Source organism: Apus apus, chromosome 11, assembly GCF_020740795.1.
Source record: "Apus apus isolate bApuApu2 chromosome 11, bApuApu2.pri.cur, whole genome shotgun sequence".
NCBI classification, from domain to species: Eukaryota; Metazoa; Chordata; class Aves; order Apodiformes; family Apodidae; genus Apus; species Apus apus.
This window is the reverse complement of record NC_067292.1, coordinates 18,682,234-18,708,436: the sequence shown is the minus strand read 5'-3', so window position 1 is coordinate 18,708,436 and position 26,203 is coordinate 18,682,234. Positions and strand designations below refer to the sequence as shown.

The following is a 26,203-nucleotide window of genomic DNA, read 5'->3' as shown; positions in this document are numbered from 1 at the left end:
CTTCAGGAGCAGACAAAACTGCTCTAACCCTTCTTCCAGAAGGAGAACACAACACATAGAAAGCTCCTGAGGTGTAAAAGCTTTGTGAGCCTACAGAAGACAGGCTGGATGCAGAGCACAGGCCCCAACACCCCTGTTCACCCCTGTTGCTCCAGTAGAAGACAAATGAGAACACCAAAGAGCTTCCAGAACTATTCTTTTTTTTTTTTTTTAAACCTTTCTGGGTTTCCTACCTCAGCAGCTCACGCACCACACCCAGCTTTACTAAGCAACTGCCAGTATCTTAAAAAACAAACATGTTTCTTAAAACAGCCGCCAAGAAGGCACATCAACAAAGTCGAAGGGGAGTTCTGTAACCAGCAACCTTCACAAACCAAAGCCGACCGCTTTGCTGAGGGTCAGAACAACAACAACAAAAAATCTAACCCCCTTTTTCCTGCTAATTAACCAACCGTGCAACAACTTCGGTGGCAGGCCAAGAAAGCAGCTACGACGGCCTCGGAGGCAAAGCGTGTGGGAAGAGGCAAAAACAACCCTTCTGTTAGGCTTGCCAACACAATCAGAAAGTAAAACCAGACGTTATCTCCGCGAAAACAGCTCCGAGAGCGACTCAACCCCACGCAGGGCCGGCTGCAGGCCGCGCAGGCCAGGCCAGGCCAGGCCGCACCCCCCTCCCGCTCCTCATAGGGCTACCCGGGAGCGGCCCCCCGGTGGCGGGGGGGATCCCGGTGGTGGTGGGAGGACCCCTCGGGCGGCGGTAGCGACCTCCCACCCCCCTTTTGACCTGCGCATCGCGGAACTCCACCACCACGTTCTCGCTGCTCCAGCGCGCCGCCATCTTGCGCCGCCCCCGGCAACACCCCCCCCTCAACGGCGGCGAAAGCGGCGGCACCGCGCATGCGCGCAGCGGGGGCTGCTGGGAAATGTAGTCCTTAGTTGTAGTCCATCCCCCCCCCCCCCCCATTTCCCGGTGCACCGAGGCGGGGGGGGGGGGGGGTGAAGGGCGACCGGGGGAGGGGGGGGGGGGATGAGGTCGGGACCGACGCGTCACCCACCGCCCGGGCGGCAACACCAGGCCCCGCCCGCAGGCCCGGGCGGCGGCGGCAGCAGCAGCAGCGCAGGGGTTAAGAGCGGCGGGGTGGTGGTGGGGGGTCCGGGGGGGGCGGGGAGGGGGGGGGGGGGCGGGAGCATGCGTGTTACCGGGCTCTATTGTCTCCGGCGCGGCTCCCGGCGGCCGGCGAGGCGAGGCCGTGCCCGGCGCAGCGCAGCGGAGGAGCGGGGGGCCCGCCGCCCCCCCCTTTCCCCCTCCCCTCCCCCCCCCCTCATCCCCCACACCCCCCCTTCCCCGCCCCCCCCCCCCCCCCCCCCATGGGCCGCAGCTGATCGTCGCCCGGCCGCGCCCCGGGGGCAGCAAGCGAGGCGGGCGGAGCGAGCCGGCCGGCATCCATCATCATCATCATCATCCTCCTCCTCCTCCTCCATCCCCTTCCCTCCTCCTTCCCTCCGCCGTCCCGTTACCTTCCCCCCCGCCCCCCCCCCCCCCTACCAACCCCCCCCACCGGAGCCCCGCGGGTAACGGCGGCGGCCTCGGGGGGGCCCGGCGGGGGGAGGATGCTTGGGGCGGGGATGGGTTTTCACCCGTAGCTTCCCCCCCCCCCCCGCCTCCCCCCTCCCTTCCCCGCTTCCTTCCGCCTCCCGGGGGCGGCGCGGCCCCGTTCCCCGAAGGGGGGTTGTCGTTCAGGCTTCCCCCCAACCCTCCCCCCCCCTTCCCCAACCCCAACCCCAACCCCCCCCCCCCCCCCTCTCCCACCCCCAAGCTCCGGTCCGGCGGAACCCACATGGGGGGCAAACAAAGCACGGCGACCCGTTCGCGGGGTCCTTTCCCGGGGGTGTCGACGGATGACAGCGCCGTGCCGCCACCGGGAGGAGGAGGAGGAGGAGGAGGAGGAGGTGGTGGTGGTGGTGGTGGTGGTGGTGGTGGAGGGGGGGGGGGGGCCGCCCACCTTCGGCCATTACCGGGCGGGCGGCGGAGGCGCCATGGGGCTGCGCAGCCGCTCGGTCAGCTCGGTGGCCGGGATGGGGATGGACCCGACGGCAACCGGAGCCGTCCCTTTCGGGCTGTACGCGGCGCGGGCGGCGGGGGAGACCGAGCGGACCCCGGGAGGCGGCGGCGGCGGCGGCGGTCCGGGCTCCGACTCCACGTACGCCCATGGCAACGGTTACCAGGAGACGGGAGGCGGTCACCATAGAGACGGGATGCTGTACCTGGGCGCCCGGGCTTCTCTGGCCGACGCGCTGCCCCTTCACATCGCGCCGCGGTGGTTCAGCTCGCACAGCGGTGAGTTGGAGCTTCCACACACACCCCCAACCCCCCCCCCCCCGGAGCTTTTATTTTTGTAGCCTTCCTTCAGGGGGGGGTGGCGGGGGAATTGGGGGTACCGGGAAAAGGGGGGGGGGGGGGAGGTGTGTGTGAGGGGGCTGCCCATCGTTTGACAACTGGTCATTCCCCCCACCACCACCACCTCCATCCCCCTCGCTGGGTGAGCACCAGGGCCAGCATCTCTTGTCCAAGGTCAAGGGAGGAAGGGGCTGTGGAGGTTGGAGGCTTCCTAGGAGGGAGGTGTTTTGGCTCTGGGGTGCAGAGCAGTGGAGGTGGCAGCCCCCCCACACACACACCTTGGCTGGGGGGAAAGAGGTCTGAGGGTGCTGTAGCTCGAGCCCCTTGGTTTTGAAGTGCAGGCTGAGCTCCTGGGATCTCTTCTGAAGGTGTTTGGGGGGATGCCAGTCAGGTTATATTGGTTCCCATGCCTTAAGAACTGGGAAAGGGGCAGAAGAAGCCTTTGCAAGGAAGATGTGGGAATATTTCTGCTTTGTTTTGACTGATAAAGGGCCAGGGAGAGGCCGAAGTGGGTTTTCTCATTCAAGCCAGCTGGCACTGTTGTGGTGCTGGAGAGGAAGCAGTGGAGGAACTGCCTGCTTCTTTACCAGGGCTGGGGAGCCAGCTGGGCCCTCTTGCAGGAAACCAGTCAGGCTGAGGGAGGGGGCAAGGTTTCCCCCATCCTCACCCTCCTGGCTGGCCCCTTCCCTGTGCCCTGGTGTCTGGAGAGGAGCTCTGGCTGCGAGCAGGGCTGTGTCACTGACCTAGTTTTGGCTGGGTACAGGGAGTGAGGTGGGAGGTCCTCCCTTCCCCTCCTGGCTGGAAGGGAAGTCATTTCAGGGATGTCTCCTTGCATTTCCTGGAACAGTCTGGGATTTCTCTCCCACCCGGCCCCCTTGCACATGCTGTAAGTGTTCTCCTTGCATGACGTGGTCTGGGAATTTCATAATATGCCTTGGGACAATGCCTCATTTGGAGGAAGGCTTGAAACTGAACCGGTGGACGAGAACAAAGTGCAAAACGAGGCTCATGGGGCCCGTTTTCCTACATCCATCTTGGGATTTTTCCCCTTTATCCAGTCTCCAGGGGCTGTATCTCTCAGTGAGATGGAAACTGCCTGTCTTGCATTGCATCCTGAGTGGCAGAACACCCCAGGCCCAGTTCCTGTCGATCTGGGTAAGCCAGGCAGATGGAGAGGGCTGGGCTGGCATGTGGTGCTGGGGCTGAGATGGAGCACTTGGTGCAAACTTTCTTGCTCTGTGACCTTGTGCAGACACTGGTAAGCACAGAAGGAAAGGAGGGGTGCAGCATCATTCCAGGTATTCCTCCAAGCCTCTGTGCAGACGAGTGCCACGGGGGCCTTCTGCCCCGGCTGCAGCTGGAGCGAGGAGGGGTTTTGGTACAGAAACATCCTGCAGCTAATCTGGGCCTAGAGGGTGGTCAGTCAGAGGGTTATCAGTTCCATTAAATGCCAGTTCTCAAACTGCAATGCTGAGGGCAAAAACCTCCTCAGAAAAATCCACCAGCTGCGAAAGGGGAGAAGCTTTTTCCAGCCTCCCCCCACGAGCTGGTGCGATGTGAAGTTCAACCCGGTGCCCTTGGAAGGCTGCAGCACGAGCTGTGGGGAGTGCTGTGGGTTTCTCTGGTGCCTCTTTTGGGGCCCCTCTGAGACACAGAGAGCTGCTCAGTCCGTGCCGAAGCCTCTCCTGATGGTGATTCTTCCTCCCTGCTCATGAATAACCAAAGGAGCAGAGGATGCTTTATAAACCGTCCTGAAAACTTTGCTGGAGCTCATTAAACTTCTGCGTCCTTCCTCTTCGGTGTGAGAGGTTAATGGAGGATTTGGAGACAGAGGGGAAGGGGAAGTAAGATTGCTAGAATTCCTGCTAATCTCCCGTTGCAGCTGGTTAACCTCCAGCAGGGCAGGCAAGGAGCTCCTCACTCCTTCCCCTCTGCCTGCCCATCGACCTGCTCCTCTGAGCTGCTCCGTTAGCCCCTGGAAAGTGCTGAAGCAGCAGCACTTGGGTAAATGGAGAGGAGCTTTGACATTGCCCTGCCTGAGTGTCCCTGCTCCTTTGGAAGGGTGATTCCAGAGTGGGGACGAGGGGACCTGCTGATGCACTGAACCGTTTGGGAGAGGAAACCCCCCCCCCCAAACTCTGTGGCTTACTCTGGAGAGCAGATCCCAGCCTGGACGTGCCGCTCTTGGCGAGCAGGGAAGGTGGGCCTGCTCTTCCAAGGAGTGCTTGGCTTTGGGGGGAAGAGCCAGGAGCCTCTTGAGTGCAACCTGGGCTCAGCAGGGGGGTGGGACAGTGAGGAGCCCTGGCTTAATGCCAGCGATAAGGTGGGATCATTGTGGCTGCAGGTCAGTGATAACAGGAGCGCACAGATAGGCTTGGCGCCCCGCTGCTCCCTTTATCTGCTGTGCCCGTTCTGTGTGCCTCTCCAGCTGCTTCATGGCTCATCTGGCCTGTCCGCAGGGACCCCGAGGAGCAAGCCGGGCTGGGATGAGCTCTTTTCCCTGGCTGCTCTCACTCCTTCCCCTCCCTGTGGTCAACAGTGTGCAGAAGAGCCAGGAGTGCCCGGAGAGGGAGAGAAGAGGGCTGGGAGGGAGAGAAGGGGGCTGCACTGGGAAGCCTGCAAAGAAGAAGGTTGTGAGGTGGTCCCCAGGGCCAGCATGTGCTGCAGCATCATATCTAGGGTGCTGTGTGCTGTGCTGGTCAGGGAGGAGAGCCCATTGCTGAGTCTTCCAGGCTCTGCAGGGACAGCAGGAGCAGTTAGGTACCATGGCCTCAGCCTTTCCAAGCTTCCAGACCCTTCCAAGGAGGAGTCAGGAATAGCATCTTCCAAACAGGGTGGGCGAGGGGGCTCTGACATTTGTGGTGGAGCTGGGTCCCTCTCTCCAAGAGGACAGCACCACCCTGGGTCAGTGGATCCCCTTTCCTGATGGGGATTTTCCCAGGCTTGTCCACCATCCACGCCAGCAACGTAGCTGCTCCAGCTCCACCTGAAACTGCTCTGGGATTTCCCTGCCTGCCCAGGGTTTCTGAGATCCACTTCCTGGCCTCCACTGGTGGGGAGATGACTAAACATCTTTTGCAACTTCAGGGTTTGCTGGTAGCACTTGACCCTCTCCCCACAGCTCCACGACCATTAGGTCATCTCAGCAAAGCCAAGGCTAGCAGGGAGAAGGGAGAAAAAGGAGACGTGGTTTAATGTCACATGTCTCCAGCTTTGTGTGCTTCTCTTAGTGTCACTCATGTTATTCATCTTCATCAGAGGATCTGGGGGAGTTTGCAGAGGCTGTAAGTAGCTTAAAGTTTATCTGGAAATCCCCCTCATCACCCAAAGCCCTTGAGTGTTTGAAGCTCTGATAAATCCATATCTCCCTGCCTGTTGGCTAGCCCAAGGAAATGCCTGGCTCATCCTCCTGTGTGGAGCCATCAGGAATGTCACAGGCTTTCCATGCACTGACAAAACAAGCTGCTTGTCCTGGATGTTGGCAGCAGCAAGGTCAGGAGGTCTCCTTTGCCACACAGGCTGCTGCAGGAGCTCCTTGCCTGGAGCAGGAGGGCCCAGCCTGGGGAGATGGGTGTCTGGGGCATCTGTCTCACTTCTGAACTTGTCCTGCCCTTGCAATTTCTACACCCAAACCAGAAGGTTTAATTCTAGCTGGCTAGTCAGCGAGCTGCTGGAGGGAGTCCACTTCCAGCCCTGCCTTTCCTGCCACCAAGGTTTCAATGTGCAGCCATCATATGTGCTTCCCTCCCCCTTCCACAGGGGCTTAACCAGGGGAAGGGCACCCCAAGGTCTGCAGGAACTGGCCATTGTGAATCTCTTTTTGCCAGTGGAAATTTCCAGAGGAGACTGTCCTCAAACCATCATAATTTTGGGGGGGGTTTGGTGCTGGTGGGTGCCTGGCAGCCAGGCTGGGCATCTGCAGCATTGCCTGTGGATTGTTTGGGAAGTCATGCAGGAGCAGTCCTGTTGAGTCCCAAGGCTGGAGATACTCAGTCATTGGACTCTCCAGGTCTGGAGGGGCTGCTTTTCCACTTCTGCCTTCTCCAGGCTGGCTGCTGGACAGGCAGCCTGCCCCCAGGGCCAGGAGAAGAGAGAGCAGCTACCCTGGCCTAACGAAGCACTCAATACCAAAAGCGTGGGAGATTCAAAGGCAGCTTTAATGCATAGCAGTCCCACAACCTGGAGATGAAGTTTAAGTGTGTCACCCTTGACGTTGTGCATGAGAGGCTGGTGGCAGCAGCAGTTCTCTTCAGTCCCCACAGCCAGAGCAAGCACAGGCTGTCCCTGCACTGCCTCCCCATTCCCGTGCCCTCTGGGATCTCTCCTTGCCCAGGAGCTGGGCCCTGATTCCATCCTGTGCCCCATAGCCTGGCTGGGCTGGCTCCTCTCTAAACCTGCCCAAAAATCAGCACAGGGCTGGTGGGCACCCTCTCCCCCCCTCCAGAGATGCTGAGGATGATGCTCTCGTGCTCCCTGGCCTGACCCACTTCCCAGCCAGGATTGTCTTCCCAGCCCGTGACGTAAGTTTATCCCGTGCTGGTTTGTTTGGCTGAGATGGTTTGTTCGGGTGACTGGAATAACTGTAAAGGTTTCTCTTATTTATTCAGGTGCTTGTAGGGCTCCTCTCCTCCCTCGTTGGCTGGCTGGAGGATCAATCAGGTGGAGACACCTTTGGTGAAGGAGCGGTACCAAGGGAGCCGTGGGGAGTCATGGGAAAATGCTGCTAAATGCTGCAAATTAATTTCAAGAGAAATGCAGGGAGGGAGAAAAACCCACTTTAGAGTCGGGAGGGGTGGAGAGGAAGCTTCCCCCCCCTCCCCACCCCCCCCGGTGCAATCTCCCCTGTGACAAATCAGGCAGCAAAGAGCTCTTCAAATGAATTCCCACTGCAGGGACTTGGTCCCCTGGCACCCTGGCCAGCTGGTGGGCAGCCATGAGCTGTGTCTCAGTGCCTCTGCTGCTGTTCATGCTGAAAACCCCCAGATATGGCAAATATTTGGGTTGGAGTAAATGTGAGCTGGCTTTCTCCTGGTTCCCTTGAAAACTGAAATCCTGAGGGCTCACGAGTGATTTACATGAGCGGCCAAGTGATGCTGTAAAGCAGCAGGCCCTGATGCAGGGTGTTTTACCTGCCTCCTCTGGCCTGGCTGTGCAACGGGGTATAAAAAGCCCCTCTCTGTAGAGATAGACCCATTTTTTTTTTAATTTCAGATAGAGCAGAAATGGTTAAAGACAGGCCTCAAATGTCTCGCCTGCCCCAGTCCCAGCGGGCACGTTTCAAATACTGGGGGCTTGGGTCTGCCTCTGGGGGTGCTTCCACTGTCCTTTTCCAGGCACTGCTTGGCCAAATGGTGGGTGCTTTGTGGTGGGCGGCCATGGGGAGGTGCAGCTGCAGGAAGCTCTGCTGACCTGGGGCCTCTTCTCATGCTGCTGCACAGCGTTTCCGTGGGCAGAGCCCGGCGGGTTTCCTGCCCTGCCAGGCTGCAGGCAGGGGAGGGATAGAGCCAGCCCTGGGGGACAGGGGCTGTTTTTCTTTTGGGGTGGTTCAGCTGTGGTCCTGCACAGCCCAGGGTTTGAGGAGGGTGACCTGATGAGACAGCAGGCAGGTCCTTGTGTCTGCTGGCAGGGGGTCAGTCCGTCGGCGCTCCCCTCCGCGCTGCCGGGTTGTCCCGCTCGCTGCTGGCACCATCCCTTTCCCAAGCCCTGATGGTGGGTCTGTGGGCAGCTGGGCGACAAGGTTTGGTACAGGGTGTGCCAGCAGGGATGGTGCTTTGCCATGGGAGAAGCTGCACCTCCAAGTTGGAGCTGACTCTTCTCTCCCCTCCTTCCCCACAGAGCTGTCGTGCCGCTCGGGAAATTCCTCTCTCTGCCCGTGCAGCTGTGGGCCTTCCATCAGTGGTGCAGGAACAAGACCCTGTGGTCTTGTGGTGCTCTGTAGAGGAGCAGAGGGATGCAGTGGAAATATTTACCCTTTTGCTGGTTTTAGCAATGCTAGCAGAGATTTCCCAGGGCTGTATGTTCCTGGCGAGCACGCTCGGCTCCTTGAGGCTGCGTTCGGGTTAGGGCCACGGTTCCTGAGAGACTGTCACCTACCAGGGCACTGACAGGGGGCTGGGATGGGCCCTGGCAAGGGAGGCACAAGGGCACAGATGAAGAATTGAACTGAAAGCTGCTGAGAGCTGCTTCTTGGCCCTAGCAGGCAGAGTGGCGTGACAACAGTGGGTATTTTTAGAGGCCAGCTGCCTGCAACGCGAGAGAAGGCAGGCAGCACTCGGGCAGGAGAACCAAGTGATGCTTCCCCTGTCCCATATCCCTGCCCAGCGTTTTGTTTCCTGGTGGGCTGGGGCTTCTGGAGTTGAGTTTCCACCTCCTCCATGTCTGTTTGCCTGTTGCTGCCTGGAAAGGCTCCGTTCTCCCCGCAGCTTTTCCCCGTGGCTGCCACGGCTGGACGGCCCCGGGATGGTGTTGGGGGCCTCTGCTCTGCACATCCCAGGTGATTGCATTGCAGCTCGGTGTGGTGGGTGTTTTGGGGGCTGTTTTTTTTTTTTGGAGAAGCCCACAGTTTCTCCTGCAGCCGGGGTGATGGCAGTCAGTCCTTTGGGAGCTCTCCCTCCATGGTGGCAGAGCTGCATTTTGCTGGAAAATGCTGCAGGGGGAATTGGATCCACCTTTCCATTCACCCGTCCAAGGCCTGTACATCTGTAGCCAGGGAGAACGAGGGGGGCTTTGGCTCTAGCCAGATGGCTTAAATTACTGTCTGCAGGGAGGTTCAGTCAGGGTTGAGGTCGGTTTTGGGGCCAGCCCTCTGTGGAGCTGGTGCTGAGCACGATGGGGTGAGGCTGAGCACTCTGCCTGAAGTGTCTTCATGGCATTTTGGGTTATCCTCACCCAGATCTTGCTGCTTTGAAGCTATTGTCCATCCACTTCTTTATTGCAATGTTGATTTCACAGCTCTTGAAGCCTGCCCTTTCCCTGGATCTTGTGCACGGGGGGGGAGGGCTGCTCCAGGACGAGTTGTGCAGCGTGGACCCATCCCTGGATCTCCCAAATCCCCAGCTTCCAGCTGGAGAGGGGGAGCTCATGCTGCCTGGGTGCTTGGCAGCTGGGTGCTGCCAAGCATCCCATCCCATGCCCAGCAGAGGAGTGTGATTATCCTGCAGGTCTGCACCCCATTTTTTCCCCTTCCTGCTGTCCTGGCAGCCTGGGGCATTCCCCCAGGCATCCCTCCTGGGGAGCAGGGAGATGCATTTCTTCCCACTGCTCCAGGAGCTGGGGGGCAGGTGAGGTTGGAGCTTGCTTTTGCAGCCTGCTCCTCCCTGGATTATTATTTTTTCCAACAGTGTCTTTTTTCCTGAAGAAACAGCCAGTGTTAACTGCCTGTGAGCATTTCACAGCCGTGCCCTGCCTGTGGGCACAGCTCCTTGTGCCTTCCAAGCTGTCTTTGCTGCCTGCTAGAGAGAAGTTGCCTTTTCTCTACCCTGAAAAGCAAAGCTCTGTCCTTCCCGTGCACCCCGGGGGGGCTCAGACTCCTGCCACCTCTACAGGGTGTCCCATGGGCTGGGTATGAAGTGCCACAGAGAGACCTTCTACTGCTGCATTCGTGTGGTGCTCCCATGGAATGTCCAGGGAGGAGATGTCCCAGGAGCTGGATGAGGTTGCATCCCAGCAGGAGTGGGTATGTGGGTGGGATCAGTGCTGGGCTCTGCTCCCTCTGCCAGCATTCCAAAGCCAGGCCATGTCATCCTGTGTCCCTGGAGTGTCCCTTCATCCTCCAGGAGATCAGCTGAGGTGTGACAGAACCTCAGCAGGGTCAAGGCAGGAGTTTTCTGCCCTTGGAAGAACACCCAGGATTCAGGAGGGAGGTGGCCAGGGAGCTGCACCAGGGTGGGACCTGCTTTGTGTTTGGGAGTGGCTCAGGTCGGGCTTTTGCACCCAAGCCTTCCCAAAAGCAGGAGCTCCTCTGGCAGCCTGGCGGGGGCTGGAGCCCCGTGCTGGGGACTCCGTGGGTGCCTTTCCAAGGGGTGGCTTAGTCAGGAGTGACTCACCCCGCTTGACGTTGCCTCACTGCTCCCTCCCAGCCCCTGCCAAGCCAAAACCTCGGGCTCTCCCTCCCTTTTCCTCTCCCATTCCCGAGTCACCGTGTCCTGCTGCTCTCCTCCTGGAATGCCCTTGCTTGCCCTGCTGGCTCCATGCACCTCACAGATGATTGCCACCCAGGGCAGGGCTTGCAGTTGGGCTTCCTCCTTCACAAGAGAAATATCCAGGAGGAGGGGAGGGGGGGGGGGAATAAAGCCAGACACGCAGGCAAACCCTTTGGAAATTCCCAGCTGTGCCTGCACGATCCCTCTCCTTTCCAGGCAGTGAATCTGAAACCCTGAGCGTTGCTTGAGAGGTGGGGAGGCAGCTCTGGGGCATCCCTGCAGCTCCTCTGAGCAGTGAGGTGGCCCCAGGTTGGTTCTGTGACTAGCAGGAGCCCTGAATCGAGCTTGTAACTGGGTAAATTCAAGCCCTGCAGCCCTGAGGTGTTAATGCCTTCACTGGGCTGTCACCCAGGACCCCTCTGCTTAACTTTGCAGTTCTCCAGGATGCTAAAATTAGCTTTGGGTTACACTCTCTTCCTTATGAAGCCTGTTCCCAGCAGCTGGGGGAGTGTTTCTGCAGTAAACTAGGACTAGCTGGCAGGCAGGGTCACCCCCAGGAGGTTGCTTTTCTCATCCAGGTCTGAGGGAACTGATCCTGCAGCACAGCCTGGGCTGTAGGAGGGAGCTGCTTTCTGCCTGTAGTATTGGTACTTGTGCTGGGAAATGGCAGTTTCACCCATGAAAAGGGCAATACTCAGAACAGCAGCAGGCAGGGGAGGTGCTGGGGGTGCAGAGGCTGGTTGCACATCTTCCCTGAGGATGTGTGTGCAAGGAGGGTGGCTCTGGACCTCCTGTGACCACACGTAGCCAGGTCTCTTCACCCCTACCCTGCTTCTCAGAGTCCACAAAAGGTGTCTTGTAGGTCTGTGGTGTGTCCATCCGCTGAGGTTTGGGTGCTCTGGAGCAAATGTTTTTGTTGGGGACCCTCTCACACATCTCCTGCCCCTTCCCAACTCTCTGGCTTCCCTCAGACCCAGTGCTGCAATCTGTTCTGCTTCTTCCCATCCTCCCCCACCAACCCCCATAAGAAACCTGCTGGCTAAAATAAAACCAAACCCATCTCTTCCTCCCAGCTTGCAGCAAGGCAGCCCTGGGCTGCTGTGACATGATGCCACTCAGCCCCTCCTCACCCCCCCCGGCCCTCCTGCCTTCCCCACCTTGCTCCAGTGCCTCTTCCTTGCTGCTGTGTCCCCTCTTTGCAGCTTGACTTGGGTGGGAGTGGGCAGACGTGTCCCCAGAGCCTCCTGCCTTGAGGTTACAGCAGTGGTGGCCTTGGCCAGTCCATGGCACCTCCCTGCCACCCCTGGCTGGTGTGTGGCCAGCCTGACAGCAAACCTCTGCAGTGCCAGGGGTCTTGCCAGGAGCCATCACAAACCAGGGAAGCCTTTCTCAGACGTTCCACCCCCCTGGCTCCTTTTTGGGGGTGCTGCTTCATGTGAGGAGAGTTTGTTTGCTCCCGGCTCAGCCAGCCAAGCTGACTTGATCAGCAAGGAACTGGTGGGATGGGAATGGAGCAGGACCATTCCTTTCCTGAGGCAGCAAGCCTGCACTGGTGGGTTTCTCTCCAAGCCCTGCCATCCAGGGGTGTCCCAGCCATGTCCCCACTGCCTCATTGCCTGGGGCTGGGGCTGCCAGTGTCCCCCAGCCCTGCCTCCCTTCCTCCCCAGGGGAGGTGGGATGCCTTGTTTCCACCCTGAATCCTTGGACTAGGAGGAAGGACTCTCCTCCAGCCCTTTTTCAGAGCTGGTAGATGAGGCCCCTTAAGTGCTTTTCTCCTTCCTGCCTACGTGTCCCCACTGGTGTCAGCCCTTGTGCTGCACAATAGCCGAGTTCCCGCGCCGCTTTCCCCCGGTGTCCTCCTCTATCTGCCCCTGCAGCTGGTGCCGTTTCCTTCTGCAAGGGGAAGTGGGCTGGGGCCCGATCCTGCTGGCTGCCCTGCCTCCAGGCACTCCATGTGGCCCTCGGTGGGATGGGGCCTTGGAGCAGCTGGGAGCCACCTCCTGGCCCCGGTGTGAGGTGGCATCGCTGGCTGCATCGCTGGCTTCCACGGTGGCTGATGCTCTCACAGAGGACACCCATGGAGGTCCTCAGCTACCAAGGTCCCTCTGGTGCCCACAGGGCTGGAGATGTGCTCTCTGCACCCCGTGTGCCACCTCCAGTGTCACTTGCAAGCAGTGGGGCTGCCTTAAGCCAGTAGGGAGTTTATCTTCCGGGAGATGTCAGGTCTGAATGTCTTGGCTCTGCAGGTTTCCTTCACTCAGCTGGCAAGGAGGACGACTCCACTAGGATCCCTTCCCTCCTGGGGCTCTGCTGGAGCCCACGAGGGGTGAGGGAAGTGGAAGACAAGATGCCCTTTCTCCTTACCCAACCCCACATGTTTCTGCTTCAGCCTGACCACCTTGAAGCAGAGAGCAAGACTGAAAGCCCATAGATATGGGCCCAGTTGGTCCTTTTTTTAAAGATGATCCATCTCCTCCAGCTTCCACCTGGTGCTGGTTCATCTGGTGATGTCAGGGAAGCTGTGGGAAGAGGTGGGATGTTCAGGGTTTGCTCAGCAAGGAGGAGGCACCAGGACTGCTTCAGCTGTTTGCTTGGACCGAATATTCCCTGTGTTTATCTTTTGCTTGGCTGCATCCTCACCTGGAGTGAGGCAGCTCCCTTGGCCAGAGGCCCAGGTTGCTCCTCTGGAGACACAGGGATGGGCTGTGCAGCTGAGCCTTCCAGGTCTCCCGTGGACATCAGGCAGCCTGAGGCTTACCCCTGAGCTCCCTGCTGCTTGGGGTGTCCCCAAGGTGGCTGAGTCCTGGGAGAGGGACCTCTCCTGGGACTTGTGTGTTTTGGGAAGATTGTGTAGCTGCTCCCTGTATTTTAGCCATCTGCTAGGGATGGAGCCAGGGTCTCCTACCCCTGGGGTGATGGTGCCTCTCTTGGTGGCACCCATAGCCTGTGAGTGGTCCACCTGGAGACACACTGAGTTAGCAGAGGCTTTGTGAGTGGATGTGGACATGGCACATCACTTGTAGACACAAATGATGGGAATTTCCTATCCCAGCTTCGGAGTCTGAGCTGTTTCCAGATGGGTTGGGAACATATCTTGACCCTCCTGCTACCACCAAAACCCAGAGAGCCTGTATGGAGGTGCTTCCAGCACTGCGTGGGTTAACCACAGGGCTTTTTCAGCTCCAGTAGGATCTGCTGGAGGTTTTCAGAGGTTCCCAGCTCTGCTTTGCCCAGCTCTCTAAAATTAACCGTGTAACCTTCCTAAAAATACTCAGAGGGCAGTAGCCCCTGGAGAGCACCAGCACTGCTTGCTCCTGATTTCTAGACCAAGCCATCAGAGAGATGAGATCACCTGCAGCCCTGGAAAGCCCTTGGCTTTCTCAAAGTCTCCTGCAGGATACAAGAGTCCAGATGTGCACCTGAACCTGCCTTTCCAGGCCAGCCTGCTTGCTGCAGCACCCTCCTCCTCCTCACTTGCTCCTGGCAAGACCTGGTGCCTGCCTGCACATCTCTGCTTGTGGAGGTGCTGCCAGAATCAGGTTTAACATGCCCCAGGCTGGAGCATCACCCTGGGCACCTTGGGAAGGAGGAAGGGTCCATGGCCATTCCCTGGAGCATCCCCTGAGCCTCCCGTGGGTGTGGGAGGCCCAGGCAAGGAGGAATAGCTGGGCCCTTCCTCTCCATTCTTTCTTTTTTTTTTAGGCATGTGGGAGGAGGGTGGAAAAGGGCTCGAGGAGGAGGGAGCTGAATTTTCCATGAGCAGCTGTCAAAATGTAATCTCCTGCGTGGCTCGGGCTGGAAGCTTAGGCAGGATAAATTAACGGGGATTTCGGGGAACGTGGAAAATCCCACGGCCCTGGGGGGGGGGGGTGGGGGGCACGGCCGTGTGGGGAGTGTCCCTTTCCCCCGCGGGCCGGGAGGGGATGCTCCGGGAGGGGATGCTCCGGGAGGGGATGCTCCGGGATGCTGGGCTCGGTGCCTGCTGCCCGCCGGGTGCCCGTTGTCCCCTGGCCTCGGGGACTTTCCACCCGCCACCTCCCCCCGGAGGTCACCTGGGGAAGGGGCGAGGGACCCCGACCCCCTTCCTTGCCTCCCCTTCCCCCTTGGGGTGGGCTCCCCAACCTGCCGGGGAGGGGGATGCAAGCACAGCTGCTCTTGCAATGCCAAGTGTTTGTGCCAACAGCTGGGGTGCGGGGTGGACCCCCCCCTCCCCAGCCCCGGGGGTCTTTCCAGCCGGTCTCCTCACACCCCCTTCAGACCTGGGAATTGCTGCAGTTGCATTCTCAGCATTTCTTTTCCCCTCCATCTGGTGACACGCAGAGCCAGGTGAGAGCGTGGTTGTGCTGCCCTCGGCTCAGCCCCCAGACCCACGCAGCTCCCAGTGCCTGGAGCACACCCTGGGCTTTCAGCCCCAGGCAGTGTCTCCATAGAATCATAGAATCCTAGAATCCTAGGGGTTGGAAGGGACCTCGAAAGATCATCTAGTCCAACCCCCCCCACCAGAGCAGGGTCACCTAGAGTACATCACACAGGAAGGCGTCCAGGCGGGTCTTGAATGTCTCCAGAGAAGGAGACTCCACAACTCCATGTCCTCACCACGCTGGTGCTGGGGGGCCCTGTCCCCCAACCAGCTGCCCGGAGAGCACAGAGGAGCGTGGTGGGTGTTCATGCTCTTGAGGACCCTGCTAAAGCTGCTCCAGCTAGCGGAGGGGTCTGGAGATCCAGCAGCAGCCCCTCAGTGGGACCTGTGAAGGGACCTGTGAAGGGTCCTGTGAAGGGACCTGTGAAGGGACCTGCGAAGGGACCTGCGAAGGGACCTGCGAAGGGTCCTGCGAAGGGTCCTGCGAAGGGTCCTGCTGCTTCACCCCGGGCTGGGCAGTCTCACCCGAGCCCCTTTTCTCCCTTTGCCCTGGTTGTACAACCCCTTCGAGTTCTGCCAGAGCCGGCAGATCTGGGGCAGCTGTTTAAAATAACACCTTGGCACAGAAAAAAAAAAAAAAGGGGAGGTGGGGGGAGAGGAGGAGGGGGGTGAGGAACCGGAGAAAACCAGGTCTTGCCCGCGGGGGGCGGTACCGACCCTCTGCAAACGCTTTGCCCTGATCGCTTGGGAGTTGAGAGCCGAAAACACCTTTCGGAGCCTTTTCGGTGCCGCCCTGTGCTGGGGGGGGGGGGGTGGCTGCTGGAAACCGGTCCCTGCAGCTTTCCCTGCCAGCCGGTGCTCCGGCAGGATGGGTTCAGCCAGGGACAGGGGTGGGCGAGCTGCCAGGGGAGCTGGGGGACGGGGAAGGTGCCTGGCAAGGGGAGGCTGGTTGGACCTTGCAGAAGGCAGGGTGGGGGGGAGGCTATCTGAGCCTGCTCTATAAATACCCCGGGAGGGTAAACACGTGGGAGGAGGGGGGGGAAAAAAAAAACAACAACCCACCTCTTTCAGCTGATGGGTGACTGCTGCCAGAAGGTATAAATTGGTCAGGAGTAAAATTAGGCTGGAGGGGAGGAGGCAGAAGGGGGCTGCTGCTTGCCAGGGTCTGGCTGCCAGCCTTGCCCTTTTGGCCAGGGCTTGATGCCAGTGGGGCTGGACTCGCAGTGGGGACCCCGTGGCTCGTCCCAGCTGGGGCAGTGGTGTGTCCCTGTGGTGGCACTGCAGGCCAGCCTGGCAGCCTGCTGGAGGGGTCCCTGGGCTTGAGGGCTCCTGGTTTGAGCAGGACCCTTTAAAGCTAGTCCTTGCTGTGGCCTCCTGGGAAATAAGCAGCCTCTGGAGGGGCAGGAGTTGGCATCCCTGTCCTGGGCTTCCACCTGGGCAGCTGCAAAGTGATGGGTGTTTAGCACCACCGCTCACGGGAGGGTGCTCAGGTGTCGAGCAGTTACCTGTGCTGTCTGCATGGCAGAGGTCTGGGCTGCCTCTGTTAAAGCCACCAGCACTTTCTCCCTTCCAAGAAGCAAAAAAAAAACCCCTCACCACATCCACGTGGTGGCAAACAAGAACCTGATTCCTCCTCAGATAATTCGCGTATGTCCCTTTTCTCTTCTTTCCTGAGCAGCCTTTGCATATATATGAAGAAAGCTCTTGAGCAGCACTGCAGTCAAACCTGATCTGCTTCTAGAAGACAGGTCCTTAAATTACCCTCTCCCTCTCTGCAGGCAGGGAATTGCTGGGTGTTCTGGTGCAAACCCGTGGTGACAGTGGTGGCACCTGCTTGTTTGGCTGCAGGGGTTTGAGCCCCGCTGTGCTGGGCGGTGGGAAGGGCATGAGGGCCTCGAGCTGGCCGTGGTGGGAGGGCAGGGAGTCCTGCAGGGCTGCCTGGGGGTTTGTTCCTGGGAGTTTGGGGCTTGGAAACCCAGGTTTGGGGCAGCCTGGCTCGGTGGTCTGCATGGCTGGAGTGAGTGGTGGCACTGGTGCCACCTGGCACCTCATGATAGAATCCCAGCCTGGTTTGGGTTGGAAGGGACCTTAAAGATCATCTAGATCCAACCCCCTTGCATGGGCAGGGACACGTCCCATTAGATCAGATTGCTCCAAGCCCCATCCAACCTGCCCTTCAACACTGCCAGGGATGGGGCAGCCACAGCTTCCCTGGGCAACCTGGGCCAGGCTCTCACCACCCTCATGCTGAAGAATGTCCTCCTCATGTCCAAGCAAAGATGCAGAGCAGGTCTGGACATCACAGCCAGCTTCACCCGAGAGTCCAGGTCACCAGGCAGGTCCAGATGACAAGGCAGGGCCAAGGTCAAGCTGAGACATCCTCCTGTGGGATCCCCCTGCTCCTGAGGCTGTCTGCAGGCCTTGGGGTGGCCAGCACCCTTCTCACTCCGGCAAAAAAGCTGGAGAAACCACCGACTGGGACTTGTGGCTGCAGCCTGCCTGTCCTCTGCCCTATGGAAAAAAACCTCCTTCCTTGCAGCTTTTCTGCCTCAGTCCTGGAAGGAGAGCACTGCCCTGGGATGGGGACGTGTCCCTGCACTTGCCAGCCCCAGGCTGCTGTGTGCCCGGGCTGCTCCTCGCCCTTTAAGGCCCAGCAGCAGCTGATGGCCACGTGTGCTCTGCCTTGGCATCTTCTCCGTGCCCTCTGCGCCCCACGGGGACGACTGGCGCGCCGGCTCGGGTGGCTGTCCCCTCTGGGGTGACTGTCCCCTCTGGGGTGGCTGTCCCCTCTTTGGGTGGCTGTCCCCGAGGCTGCTGGCAGCCAGCACAGGATGAGTGGGCACTGCGTGGGGTGCGTGTCACCATGCAGGCAGCAGGTGAGGGGCTGCCGTGGCCTCGGGGACCTGCCGGGATGCAGGATGGACCTTGGTCTCTTGATCTCTCTGCTTTTCCTCCAGGTTTCAAGTGCCCCATTTGCTCCAAATCCGTGGCTTCTGACGAGATGGAAATGCACTTTATCATGTGTCTGAGCAAACCTCGCCTCTCCTACAACGGTAAGGGCTGGTGGCCAGGCTGTGCAGGGGACAGGGTGGCCAGGCTGTGCAGGGGACAGGGTGGCCAAGGTGTGCAGGGGACAGGGTGGCCGGGCTGTGCAGGGGACAGGGTGGCCAAGGTGTGCAGGGGACAGGGTGGCTGGGCTGTGCAGGGGACAGGGTGGCCAAGGTGTGCAGGGGACAGGGTGGCTGGGCTGTGCAGGGGACAGGGTGGCCAAGGTGTGCAGGGGACAGGGTGGCCGGGCTGTGCAGGGGACAGGGTGGCCAAGGTGTGCAGGGGACAGGGTGGCCAGGCTGTGCAGGGGACAGGGTGGCCAAGGTGTGCAGGGGACAGGGTGGCCAGGCTGTGCAGGGGACAGGGTGGCCAAGGTGTGCAGGGGACAGGGTGTCCCAGCAGCTGGGGAGGGCTCCGGGCAGGCTGGAGAGCCCCTCACTGCAGGCTGGGTGGGCAAGCAGCAGGGCTGGGCTTGCCAAGGGGGCTGCTCTCCCGTGCAGGTTACAGTCCCTGCTCTGCTCCCCCAGCACAACTCAACCCCTCTGCTCTCACCTTGGGACCTGTGGGAACGCAGCCCCCTCCCCATATTGCTCACCATGTCCAGAAGGGGACATCTTGGCCAGGGACAGCAGGGGACATGTCCCAGCCCTGTCTCCACGCCCCCATGCCTCCTGCCACTCAGCTGCCCCATCCCAGCTACCTCCATGGGGGTGGCCGTGGGGCTCCCTTCCATCCCAGGAAGGGGGATGCCAGGGTGGACCCACATCTCACCACCACCACCCCTTCCTGCCCCCCTCAGATGACGTGCTGACCAAGGACGCCGGCGAGTGCGTGATCTGCCTGGAAGAGCTGCTGCAGGGGGACACGATAGCCAGGCTGCCCTGCCTCTGCATTTATCACAAAAGGTACTGCCCTGCAGCCGGGGGGGGGTGGCAGGGGGACAGGAGGGGACATCCTGGGGCTTGGTGGCAGGGTGGTGACACGCTCTCCTCTCTGCAGCTGTATAGACTCATGGTTTGAAGTGAACAGATCTTGCCCGGAGCATCCTTCTGATTGACCCGCCGGGCGTGCTTGCTGACTTCTCTCCAAGGTGAGTCTGCAGCCACCTCTTCCACAGCCCTTTGCCCATGCTGGGTTGGAATCCTGGGCCAGGAGGGTGGGATGGAGTGGCCGTGGGCTCCTGCCCTCACCTGGCATCCTCTCTCTCTCTCTCTCTGCCTTTGCAGGGCACCTTGCTCTACCTGCTGTTCCTGTTCTCCCCGTCCCCACCCCCCCCCACCCCCCCTGCCCCACCTGGAATTTTGGGCTGACTTTAAATTCCTCAAGAAGACACACACACACACACACACACACAAAAAAATAAAACCCAGACACTTGAATCTACTCGGGACAACGGCAAATTTCTTGTTGATTATGATTTTTTTTTAATTTGTTTTCTTGTTTTTTTGGTTGGTTTTTTTTTTTTGTCCTGTTTGTTTGGGTTTGTGTTTGTTGCGTTTGTTTGTTTGTTTGTTTTTCATTTCAAACGCAAAAGAAGAAGCATCCAGGAGAAGATCAGCGTGAGGAAAAAAAAAAGTGGAACGACCTGCTCTCACCCTCTGCAGCTGCTGGTCTGTCAGGAGAGCTCTGCTTCACCAGGGAAGCCCTTGAGGACACCACCGGCCAACAAAAACCTGCCATGATGTTTGGCTTTTCACCCCAAAATGAAGGGGAAAGCTGCCGGGGGACAGCCGGCCAAACGGAGCACGTGGCATTTCTCACCGGCAACCCCCCCCCCCCAAAAAAAAAACCCACAACAACAAACAAACCAACAAAAACCTCCCACCCAGACTCGCCCTGGGGGCTCTGCTCTGTTTTTTTTTGCACTGACTGAAACGGGAATTTTTCTCCCCTTTTGCCGTCTCCCTTTTGGAGATCTTCATCCTCACCCTCTTTCCTCCCTACCCCTCCCCACCTAGTAGGGGGAGAACGGGGACTCTGCCCCCACTGCTGGGAGAGGGGTCACTGCTCCCCCCCCCCCACCCCCCCCCACCCCACTGCTGAGCTGCAGGGCTCTCGTCTTTCAAGTGTTTACAACGAAGAAAAAGAACAACAAAAAGGACAGAAAACAACAACAAAAAGGATAGAAAACAACAACAAAACCGCCAAAAAAAACAACCAACAAAACAACACGAAAAGAAAAAAAAAAAAGAAGGAAAAAAAAAAGGAGAAAACTTCAAAAAAACCAACCAACAACTACCACCAAAAATACAACCAAACCACAACTTGGTGTTGACTTGGCGTGTTCTTCGAGTCGAGCTTCCCTGCCCCAGTGATGTTTACAGACTGGTCACTCTTTAACTCAGCTAGAACCACTCAAGAGACTGGAGAGCCGCCCCCTCCCCACCCCCCCCTTCTTGCCAAAAAAAACAACCCCCCCCCTCCCCTCCTCTTATTTTTTTCCTTTCTTCCAGTCGAAAGGAGGGCACTGGGGGAAGGTCCCCAATGGCCACGGCGTGGGTGTGTGTGTGGGGGGGTGGGTTTTGCTGGTGGTGCCAAGATTGGGGTCGTTTCCTGGCAGTGATTCCCACCCTCTTCTCCCCCCCCCCCCCACCTCATTCCCAAGCCCATCCCCGTCCCTTCCCGGCGCGGCGGGGCGTGTTTTCAGTGGGTGAGACCTCCCCTGCCGGTGGCCGTGCCCCTGCGGGGAAAACCTTTCTGTATTTATATATTAAAAAAAAAAAAACAAAACAAACAAAACAGAAAAAAAAAAAAAAGAAAAAACAAAACCCACGGGGGAAAAAAAAAAAAAAAAGAAAAAAAAAAGAAAAAGAAAAAAAAAACCCACAAAACAAAAAAAAAAAGAGTTCAGAGCTTGGGGGGAGCTTCCTTCATTAGTCAAGGTGTTTTGATATGGTATTAAAACAATGTTCAATAAAATGTTCACTGTTATTTTATTTCACTGGCTTTCTTGGAGCTGCGGGGAGGGGGGGGGGGAGTTGGTTGGAGCCCCCCCCCCCTCATTCTGGTGGCCCTACCTTTGGCATGGGGATGGTCGTACTGGTGCTCAGCCTGTCCCAGGGGGATCCCAGCCCCGTGGTGCTTAATGGGGGGGGGGGGGGGGGGGTCCCCCTTGGTGCCCCTGCCCTGTAGGTGTCTGTGTGTTCCCCTGGAGAGGGGCTGGGGTGCACTGCCCCCCCCCCAACAAAGACATCACAGCACACGGAAGCTGTGGGTGCCAAGGGGTTTATTGGGGGGGGGGGGTTTGGATGTAGCCACAGGGATGGGAATGGGGGGGGGAGCTGGAGGAGCAGCAGGGGTGGGTGGAAGGGCCCCTCAGAGCACCTTGCCGGGGTTCATGAGGTTGTGGGGGTCCAGCGCAGCCTTGATGGAGCGCAGGGTGTCCAGCCCCTCCTGGCCAAGCTCCTCTCGCAGCAGCGCCCGCTTGCCCAGCCCCACGCCGTGCTCCCCGGTGCAGGTGCCCCCCGCCGCCAGCGCCCGCCTGCCAGGGCAGAGAGGGGGTGACGGGGTGGCATGGGGACATCCCTCCCCCACCACCACCATCCACCCCCCGGGGTGTCCCTGTGTGTCCCCCCCACTCACCTGCCCAGGCGCTGGGTGAAGGCGTGGACGCGCTCAGCCTCGGCCGGGTCCTGGGCGTTGAAGATGAGCAGGCAGTGGAAGTTGCCATCACCCACGTGTCCCACCATAGGGCCTGCGGGGTGGTGGGGTCAGGCAGGGCACGGTGGGGAGCACGGCAGCCCCCCCCCTTCTTCCCACCCAACCCCTCTCCGCTGACCGGTGAGGCCGGAGTCCTGCAGGTCCCGCTTGGTCTCCACCACCACGTCGGGCAGGCGGGAGATGGGGACGCAGACATCGGTGGAGTAGCCCTGGGGTGGGGCAGGGCGAAGCAGTGGCACCCCCACAGCCTCCCCGGGGGGGAGCTGCCACCATCGGCCCTGTCCCCCTGCCCACCCCTCACCTGGCAGCCGGGCCGCAGGGCCAGCGCCGCGTACCAGGCGCGGTGCCTCATGGCCCAGAGCCGTTCCCGCTCCTCCGGACCCTCCGCCCACGCCAAGCCGGAGCCGCCGCCGCCGTTCAGCTGCACGATCTCCTCTGCCCGGTGGCCAGGAGCTGTGGGATGGGGCTGGGACAGGACCCGCAGCACCCATCCCTTGCCCTGGGACCCCCAGTGCCTGCCCTGAACAACCAGCTCGAACCCCAGGACACCCATGGTTTCCCTGTCCCCTGCACCAGACCTGCCCCTCAACCCCCATGCCAGCAGATGCCCAGCCCATGCACCCATCCCTCACCCTGGTGACCTTCCCATCCTTCCCCAGTCTCCATCCCTGTTCCTCCAGTCCCAGGCACCCATTCTGGAGACCCCCAGACCTTCATCTGATCCTGAGGTCCACCAGTCGATGGTCCTGGACATCCATACCTCATGCCCAGGAGACTCCTGGTCATCGTCCCCCATCCCCTGTTCCTGGGCACCCATCCCACACCCTAGAGCCACACCACGACCCCCCGAGAAACCATCCCTCACCCTAGGACATCCCTTGCCCTGGTGGCACCCTGCTACCCCAAATCCCCAGCTCTGGACACCCATTCCTCACCCTAGCAACCCTGCAGGTCTCACAGATCCTGTTCTTGGGCACCAGTCCTTCACCCCAGGATCCCCCTGATCCCCTGCATCCCCCATCCCTGGGCACCCACCCCTCCTCCCTGGGTGCCCCCCAGGCACACCGTCCCCGAGCTCGGCCAGCCTGTCCCCACGCCAGCACCATCCCTACCCGTCTGACCCTGCTGCTCTGCCAGGCCGTGCCGGGAGCCGTGGAGCTCCAGGAGAAGCGTGGGAGCTGCCGGCAGCTCCACACCGCTGAAACGGCCACAGGCACTCGCCATCACCTCATCCAGGAACTCTGGTCAGGAGAAGAGGGGAGCTGAGCCTGACGGCTGGCCCCGACCCCCGGCCCCACCGCGGACCCCGCCGGCACCCACCGATGCGAGCCACGGGCACGGCAGCCTGCAGGACCTGGACGGTGCAGGCCACGGCCGCCCGCACGCTGGGGAAGGCGGCAACGGCGGCGGCGGCGGCCTCGGGCAGGGGGTGCAGGCGCAGCGTGGCCTGTGTCAGGAAGCCCAGCGTGCCCTCCGAGCCCACAAAGAGCGAGGTCAAGTCGTAACCAGCCGCCCGCTTCCTGCGCCGGGGCGGGTGAGTGGGGTACCCGGGTGGGCAAGGTCCCATCCCGTCCCGCCCCGGCGCTCCTGGAGCCCACCTGGGCTGGCGCCCGGGGCCGGCGGTGTGGAGCAGGCGCCCGTCCGGCAGCACCACGCGCAGGTTGAGCACGTTGGGCCTCATGGTGCCGTACCGCACCGCGTTGGTCCCCGAGGCGCCCGTGGCCGCCATGCCGCACAGCGAGGCGTCCGCCCCGGGGTCTGCGGGCAGGGGGTGGGTGGCTGGCGCGGGGATGGGGCCAGGGGATGTCCCCGTGGGACCCTGGGCTGAGTCTGGCTGGCACCCAGGAGCCTGACCCCACACCGGCCACTGTGCACCCATAGGACCATGGGGACAGCAGAACCCCTAGAACCCCACGGTACCCACTCCCCCATGGGCAGCCCTGGTGCACCCCTGGGACCATGGGGACACCAGAACCACGGTACCCACTCCCCCATGGGCAGCCCCGGTGCACCCCTAGGACCATGGAGACCCCAGAACCCCTGGGACTACGGAGACACCAGTCCCCCTGGCACCACGGTACCCCATGGGCAACCCTCAGACCACAGCACCTTAGTGGGGACCCCCAGCACCCCTTAGATCACAGCACACCCATGGGCACCCCAAGCACTTCTAGGATGATGGCACACGCAATCCCATGAGGACTCCAGGACCCTCTTCAGCACCCCACAGCACCTCCAGGACCCACAGCATCTCCGAGACCCCAGGCCCATGGACATGCCTGGGACCACAGCACACCCAAGGTGACACCCCCCCCCTACACACACCCAGCACCTGTGGGTCCATGGCACCCCAGGAGGACCTCAGGACTCTTGGACCCCAGCACCCCACTCCCATGGGCTACCCAGCAACGCTGGAGACCACAGCAAACCCATGGGGTACCTCCAGCAGCCCCGGGACCACGACACCCTCAGTCCCCTGGGAGTCCCAGCACTCTTGGGGCCACAGCACCCCCACGAGCACCCCTGCTACATCCCTACGGCCACAGCACCCTGGGCTCCACGGGCACTCCCAGCACCCCCAGTGTTCCCAGCACCTCAAGTCCTCCCACCCCTTGGCCCCCCCGCATGCTGTACCGACGGGGAACCAGAGCCCAGTGCCACGCAGGTGGCTGTTGAGGGCCTTGCGGGTGACGCCGGGTTCCACCATCACCGAGAAGTCCTCAAGGCTCAGCTCCGAGATGCTGTCCATGCGGCTCAGGTCGAAGCAGACACCGCCCTGGCAGGGGAGGGGGGGGACAGCAGAGTGGCTTGGGCACGGATGAGTACCGAGAGACACCCCCCCCCAAAGCCAGGGGGTGCCGGGGTTCAGGGGTGCCCGTACCTGCACGGCGTTGACCCCTCCCTCGAGGCCGGTGCCGGTTCCGAAGGGCACCATGGGCAGGCGGTGGCGGTGGCAGAGTTCGGCCAGCTCCTGCACCTGCCCCACCGTCTGGGGCCACACCACGGCGTCCGGGGGGGCACAGCTGGGGGACAGGGCGGCACTGCTGCCACACCGACCTCCCCCTCCGCACACCCTTCCCCTCCGCAGACCCTCCCCCTCCGCAGACCCTTCCCTTCCCCTCCGCAGACCCTTCCTCCCCCTCCGCAGACCCTTCCTCCCCCTCTGCAGACCCTTCCCCTCCGCAGACCCTTCCTCCCCCTCCGCAGACCCTTCCTCCCCCTCTGCAGACCCTTCCCCTCCGCAGACCCTTCCCTTCCCCTCCGCAGACCCTTCCCTTCCACAGACCCTTCCCTTCCGCAGACCCTTCCCTTCCGCAGACCCTTCCCTTCCGCAGACCCTTCCCCTTCCCCTCCGCAGACCCTTCCCCTCCACAGACCCTTCCCTTCCGCAGACCCTTCCCTTCCACAGACCCTTCCTCCCCCTCCGCAGACCCCCCCCATGCCCAGCACCCTTCCCCTCCCCATGGCTTTCCTCCAGCCCAGCCCCTTCCGTGCCGCAGCCCCTTCCCTCTCCCACATCCCTTCCCCAGGGCCCTTTCCCCTGCCCGACCCCTCCCTCTCCCGCCTCCCCTTCCCCTCCCAGCCCCCGGGGGTCCCAGCCCAGCACCCACACGTGCATGGACTCGTCGTGGCCGTGCTGCTCCCGCACCGCCGTGGCCGTGGAGACGTTGGAGCCCCCGACCACGGCCCTCAGGGCCTCCACCAAGTCGGGGGGCAGCGGGCGCTGCGGGGGGACACACGTCAGGGCAGGGCAGGAGGGACACCCCCCCTGCTCCCATGCCCGGCCCCGTTCCCCCTTGCGCGACCCCAGCCCCACCTTGGAGCAGCAGCTCCGGCGGCCCAGGACCGCCCCCAGCCCCAGCACCCGCCGCAGAGCCATGCTGGGGGCGGCCATGACCGGCACCGGGACCGGGACGGGACCAGGACCCTGCCCTGTTCGGCCCGCCCCGTCCCCTCCCACCGCCGCGTTAAGGTGGCTCCGCTTCACGGGGCTGGGACGAGCGTCCCGTCCCAGCGGGGGGTCCCCGTACCTGGCCAGGTGTCCCCGTGCCTGTCCAGGTGTCCCCCTCGGAGGCCACGTGCCCCCACACCAGGGGTACAGCCGGGTGGCCCCAGCCTGTTGGTCCGTGTTGGTCCCCAAGCCCCCTTGTGCACCCCTGGGACCACAGCACCCTAGTGGGGACCCTGGCACTCCTGGCACCCCACCCCTGGGCACCCTAGTGATCCTGGCACCCCAAATTCCCCTCCCAGCCTTGTCCCCAAGGGGGACCCAGCCCAGCGCCCACGTGTGCAGGGACTCATGGCTGTGCTGCGAGGCAGGAGGGACCCTGCATGCTCAGCACCTCCCCCCCTGGGTGCCACCCCAGGCCTGGATTGAAGTGGTAGCTCTGGCACCCCAGGCCCCCCAGAACCCACCCCAGAGCCATGGTGGGGGTGGGCAAGACCAGGACCCTGCCCAGTTCCCTCCCACCACTGCAAGAAGGTGTCTCTGGCTGATGGAGCTGGGACAAGTGTCCCCTCCCAGCAGGGGGTCCCCGTGCCTGGCCAGGTGTCCCCCTCCCCCCCAGCTGTCCCCCTGGCAGGCCACGTGCCCCC

At 61.2% G+C, this 26,203-nt stretch overlaps 3 protein-coding genes across 9 annotated transcripts in view; 1 reads left to right on the top strand and 2 right to left on the bottom strand.

Annotated features, from left to right (window-relative positions):
* Nucleotides 1-1,287, bottom strand: part of WDR59 (WD repeat domain 59) — a 46,822-nt gene extending 45,535 nt beyond the window's left edge. For 2 of the 4 annotated variants that reach the window (XR_007890552.1, XM_051629208.1), the window contains exon 1: nt 785-847. Coding sequence is in view for 2 of the 4 variants with exons in the window: in XM_051629208.1 (XP_051485168.1) it covers nt 785-838 (54 nt within the window). In the remaining 2 variants the exon portion in view is untranslated. Of the gene's footprint in view, nt 1-784; nt 862-1,200 lie in introns of those variants that run through there. The other 2 variants (XM_051629209.1, XM_051629207.1) reach the window with 2 other exon arrangements.
* Nucleotides 1,288-1,815: 528 nt separating this feature from the next.
* Nucleotides 1,816-20,883, top strand: ZNRF1 (zinc and ring finger 1). 3 transcript variants are annotated; one of them, XM_051629286.1, is made up of 6 exons: nt 1,824-1,924; nt 1,983-2,338; nt 17,857-17,952; nt 18,747-18,852; nt 18,947-19,037; nt 19,482-20,883. In XM_051629286.1, the coding sequence occupies exons 1-5, from the start codon at nt 1,839-1,841 to the stop codon at nt 19,002-19,004; spliced, it is 702 nt and encodes a 233-aa protein (XP_051485246.1). In that variant the 5' UTR covers nt 1,824-1,838; the 3' UTR covers nt 19,005-19,037; nt 19,482-20,883. The 3 variants fall into 3 exon arrangements, with proteins under 3 accessions (XP_051485243.1, XP_051485245.1, XP_051485246.1); XM_051629283.1 differs by having other exon boundaries at nt 1,816-2,338; nt 19,485-20,883; XM_051629285.1 differs by lacking the exon at nt 19,482-20,883 and adding an exon at nt 19,174-19,293 and having other exon boundaries at nt 1,816-2,338.
* A 273-nt stretch (nt 20,884-21,156) lies between these two features.
* Nucleotides 21,157-25,540, bottom strand: LDHD (lactate dehydrogenase D). Of its 2 annotated transcripts, XM_051629244.1 has the most exons (11): nt 25,425-25,540; nt 25,219-25,331; nt 24,489-24,630; nt 24,242-24,383; nt 23,206-23,365; nt 22,928-23,127; nt 22,720-22,848; nt 21,909-22,042; nt 21,726-21,816; nt 21,530-21,641; nt 21,157-21,428 (listed from the first exon to the last, which is right to left on the bottom strand). In XM_051629244.1, exons 1-11 carry the CDS (start codon nt 25,500-25,502, stop codon nt 21,263-21,265), a joined length of 1,467 nt encoding a protein of 488 aa, XP_051485204.1. In that variant the 5' UTR covers nt 25,503-25,540; the 3' UTR covers nt 21,157-21,262. The 2 variants fall into 2 exon arrangements, with proteins under 2 accessions (XP_051485204.1, XP_051485203.1); XM_051629243.1 differs by having other exon boundaries at nt 22,928-23,365.
* Nucleotides 25,541-26,203: the final 663 nt, after the last annotated feature.

Coding starts and splice junctions, on each gene's coding strand:
- ZNRF1 (XM_051629286.1), top strand. CDS start 1,839: ATGGGGGGCAAACAAAGCACGGCGACCCGTTCGCGGGGTCCTTTCCCG. Junction 17,953..18,746: donor ACCTCGCCTCTCCTACAACG/GTAAGGGCTGGT, acceptor TGCCCCCCTCAG/ATGACGTGCTGACCAAGGAC. Junction 18,853..18,946: donor CTCTGCATTTATCACAAAAG/GTACTGCCCTGC, acceptor TCCTCTCTGCAG/CTGTATAGACTCATGGTTTG.
- LDHD (XM_051629243.1), bottom strand. CDS start 25,502: ATGGCCGCCCCCAGCATGGCTCTGCGGCGGGTGCTGGGGCTGGGGGCG. Junction 21,642..21,725: donor GCAGGACTCCGGCCTCACCG/GTCAGCGGAGAG, acceptor ACCACCCCGCAG/GCCCTATGGTGGGACACGTG. Junction 21,429..21,529: donor TTCACCCAGCGCCTGGGCAG/GTGAGTGGGGGG, acceptor CTGCCCTGGCAG/GCGGGCGCTGGCGGCGGGGG.